Consider the following 4,207-nt stretch of genomic DNA (forward strand, 5'->3'; position numbering starts at 1 on the left):
AAATATAAATTATATAGATTTAATATAGATTTTAGATTAATTAGGAACAAAAATGAGTCACCCGCAAAAAAAAAGGAACAGAAATGTGTGGGCAAAACGAGAGCCGTGAGATTGAAATTGGATGGCTGGTATCCCTGCTACAGCGCCCCTGCCGTGCGTTACAACGTGAGTGCAGAGGACACGGAGATAGCGTGGCGCCGCCGCCACCGTCGCCAACGGCTCCCTCGCAAACTTGGCTGGCTGGCAACAGGGAGAGTAATCGCCAAGGAAGACAACCGCCACAGGATCAAATATATAGGCATATATAGCAACGCAGGTCGCAGGCAGGGGAGCAACATACGTAGTACACAACTTGTTCAGGATCGTCTTCTCCAACTCCGGCGCCGGCGGGTACGTACGTATCTCTTCCTACTCACCCCGCTCCTCCTCCTCCTCCTTGTACATGCATGCATATACTCTCCGATAAATCCGAGGACCATTGGAGCGAGAGGCCGGGGTCCTCGGCTGCTCGCTGACGAACACATAGATCGGCTGGTATTCTGGGCGGGCAGAGAGAGTGCCAAGCTGTTGCAGATCGAGTTGGACTTCAAGCGAATCTGATATGTGGTAGTTTATTCAGTTTGGGTTTAGAAAAAAAAACCTAATCACTTTCATGATCATTAATCTGATGGACATGTGGTAATTTATCTACTTTTTCTTTGTTATGACATTTTTACTCCGTGTAGCGAGTGCCCCAAATCATTCAGTTCCATGCAAGTTTTTGCTATGACATTCAGTTTCAAAAATCAGTGTGTTCATTTTATTTTATTTTTGGTTTTTTTGCTGCGAAAACAAAATAAGTCTGTTCATTGAATGTGCAGAATTATTTCCAGATTTATAACTTGAAAAATCAAATCTCAATCGATGATGAAGAAATCAGTGTGCTCATTGATCACGTTTATCTATAATTAATTAATTCCAGCAACCTGAAAAATCATATCTCAATTGATGATGAAGAAATAACTGTGTTCATTGATCATGCATGTGTATCCAGAATAAATTCCAACCTCTCAACTGATTGATGCCTGCAGGTGGTTGAAGGCCCTCTTTCTGAACCCAAGTGCGTGCTCTCCATCAAACAAGGCCTCAAGATGTTCGTCGTAGAAGACAAGGGCAGTGCCATTGCTCTCATGTGTGCTGCCCTCCTCTTCCTGGGCACATGGCCAGCATTGCTCACCCTCTTGGAGCGCAGAGGCCGGCTACCGCAGCACACGTACCTTGATTACTCGATCACGAACCTCCTCGCCGCGGTCCTCATTGCACTCACCGTGGGCCAGCTTGGGGAGAGCAAGCAAAACATACCCAATTTCTTCACCCAGCTCAGTCAGGTTAGCTTAATTAGCTGCCTATAAGTAATCATGCATTTATTTATTTATTTATTTATGCAACAATTTCCTGATGAGACAGACACTTGTTCCTTCAGCTTGCTAACTCTGAATGATTTTTTTGATGAAGGATAACTGGCCTTCGGTGCTGTTTGCAATGGCAGGGGGCCTTGTGCTCAGTATTGGGAACCTTTCTACACAATATGCTTGGGCATATGTGGGTCTCTCAGTTACTGAGGTTATCTGCGCAAGCATGGTTGTTGTAATAGGTAAGTTTGTAAACATTCTTACTTTTTTTTTCTGGTTATATATGTTTCTGATGATGCATGTGATGTACAGCCCATTCTAGAGCATAATCCTCCTTTATTAAGCATCACAGGAGGGGTCTTTTACCCCATAACACCGGTTATCTGACAGTTTTAGTTGCTTCAAGAAAGTGTCTGTCAATTGTAGGCAGATCATTTATTAAAAACAGCTCAAGATATGAACATATTTGAAGATATGGGTACAGCTGACATATGAAAAAGAACATTTCCGGTTAACTAAACCGATGCACCGAATTACCTGTTGGCTCTGCTATTATCCTGTGTCCTCAAAGAATTCCACTCATTTTTAACGCGCGTTGTATTTTCAGGCACAACACTGAATTATTTCCTGGACAACCGCATCAACAGGGCAGATATTCTTTTCACTGGAGTGGCTTGCTTCCTTGTTGCAGTCATCCTTGGGACTGCTGTACACTCTTCTAATGCAGCTGACAATGAAGAAAAACTAAGTGAATCCACAAATGGCTACAACCTTGGGTAACATCTCACTTTCTTGCACATTTTTTCAGTCACACCGAGTCAATCTTCGTAAACCATTTTACGTCTTATGGTTGCTTCTCTGACCATTATTATAATGTCTAATTTAACAGGAAAAATGGAGGTATGGATCCAAGCAAACAAGGTATACATGGTCATGACTACTGGTACTGTTGATGTATTGCAGTTGCAGATTCTAGTTGCTAACTTTGCCTATTTCAGATGCACTAGAGGTGGACATAGAGAACGGAGCTTGCGCAGAAGAGGGCACCAGAGCTGAAGCAGGAACCGCAGAATACCTAATTGAGCTCGAAGGCCGGCGTTCGGTTAAGGTAAAATCGTAGCGCTAATTCTGTCACAAGTCATTTTATTTCAGAGAGCAAAAAAAAATCAGATAGTACTGGATTTTTGCAACACCAATGAAGTGAACTGATGTAATCAAACTTGTTGGTTATTTTCCAGGTGTTTGGATCAAGCACCCTCAAGGGGCTTGGGCTGGTTTTCTTTGCCGGGGTGTGCCTCTCGCTCTTCTCCCCGGCACTCAACCTCGCTACCAATGACCAGTGGCACACCCTGAAAGGCGGCGTCCCGCATCTGGTTGTGTACACCGCCTTCTTCTACTTCTCCATGTCGTGCTTTGTCATCGGTGTCGGGCTCAACATCTTGTTCCTCTACCGCCCGATGGCCGGCGTGCCGAAGTCGTCCTTCAGGGCCTATCTGGGTGACTGGGAAGGCAGGCAGTGGGCTCTCCTGGCCGGCTTGCTTTGTGGTTTGGGCAATGGCTTCCAGTTCATGGGTGGTCAGGCTGCTGGTTATGCTGCTGCTGATGCTGTTGAGGTCTGTTTTGCTGAATCAATGTCTAGTCCTTACTCCTTATATGCATGTTCGCATCCAGCACAGTAAAAAAAAAAGCATGTTTACATTGTTTATATGATTCAAAATGTTAAAAAAGAATACTACTGAATCTCTAAAAAGTATCATATCCTGTGGTAGATATGGTTTTTAACTTTTAAATAAGATGTTAGCAACTTACAAGAAAGATATTCAGAGAGAACTATAAATATGATCTAACTGTTTCTGCATTGTTGGCTATTCATCAGGCATTGCCACTTGTGAGCACATTCTGGGGCATCGTGCTTTTCGGGGAGTACCGCAAGTCGTCCAAGAAAACCTACACTCTGCTCGTGTTGATGCTGCTCATGTTTGTCGCGGCTGTAGCAACGCTCATGGCTTCAGCAGGTCACAGGAGCACAAAGTGATCATTCTGGGGCCACAGGAGTACAAAGCGAAAGTTCGCTCTGCTCGTCGAGTTCATGCTGCTCATGTTGGTCGCCGGCTATGGCCACGCTCATGGCTTCGTCCGTTCAAAGGCGCACAAAGTGATCGGCTGTCCCATCCTTTCATCTCTTCTTCTAGTTTGGGACTCCTCCTGCCACAAGGGCAATGCATAGGAATATTGGATGAAGTAAGAAGGGAAGGCAAGTGACATTGATCCATCCGGGAAGCAGGCCATGCCATGACAAAGTGGACTTTATTCCTGATGTTTTGGTCTCAATGGAGTTGTTAGATGTAGCCGCACATAACCTGAAACAAGAGATTTTGTAGTTGAAAGAGAATTTTTAGGAATTTTGGAGAATTGGAATCGTAGAAATACTTTCTAAAATCCATTTTGTATTGCAAAAAAATTCCAATGAGTCCAACCTCATGGAAAACTATTGTATCAAATGTTTTGTCTTTTGAGTTATTATAAGATTTCGCTCTTATATCACTCTGGTTGGAGAAATCAAGCTCCCTCCTTGTCAGTGAAATTTTTTCTCCAGAGCAAGTGGTTGTGATTGAAGCCTTAACACCTTGTTAGTAAGGGTAATGTGATGATATATAATTTATTTGCAGCAAATACAAATGCTCAGAAGAATATGCCTCCATCTTCTAGCGATAATGTTAGTGTATCTGCTAGTGTAGAATTTCATCGGCGCCCCCATGTCGTTGAATTCCATCGGCGCCCCCATACCTTTGACACTCGAAAAAAATTATCTAGGC

The 4,207-nt window shown here is 43.7% G+C and overlaps 1 protein-coding gene across 2 annotated transcripts; it reads left to right on the forward strand.

The window, feature by feature from the left end:
* The first annotated feature begins 213 nt into the window (after window positions 1-213).
* Window positions 214-3,932, forward strand: LOC123110266 (ureide permease 1). Of its 2 annotated transcripts, none has more exons than XM_044530741.1 (8): window positions 214-390; window positions 1,071-1,367; window positions 1,495-1,633; window positions 1,999-2,167; window positions 2,281-2,312; window positions 2,390-2,499; window positions 2,630-3,004; window positions 3,268-3,932. In XM_044530741.1, the coding sequence occupies exons 2-8, from the start codon at window positions 1,131-1,133 to the stop codon at window positions 3,424-3,426; spliced, it is 1,221 nt and encodes a 406-aa protein (XP_044386676.1). In that variant the 5' UTR covers window positions 214-390; window positions 1,071-1,130; the 3' UTR covers window positions 3,427-3,932. The 2 variants fall into 2 exon arrangements, with proteins under 2 accessions (XP_044386676.1, XP_044386675.1); XM_044530740.1 differs by having other exon boundaries at window positions 300-394.
* The last annotated feature ends 275 nt before the right edge of the window (window positions 3,933-4,207 follow it).

Source organism: Triticum aestivum, chromosome 5B, assembly GCF_018294505.1.
Source record: "Triticum aestivum cultivar Chinese Spring chromosome 5B, IWGSC CS RefSeq v2.1, whole genome shotgun sequence".
Lineage (NCBI taxonomy): Eukaryota > Viridiplantae > Streptophyta > Magnoliopsida > Poales > Poaceae > Triticum > Triticum aestivum.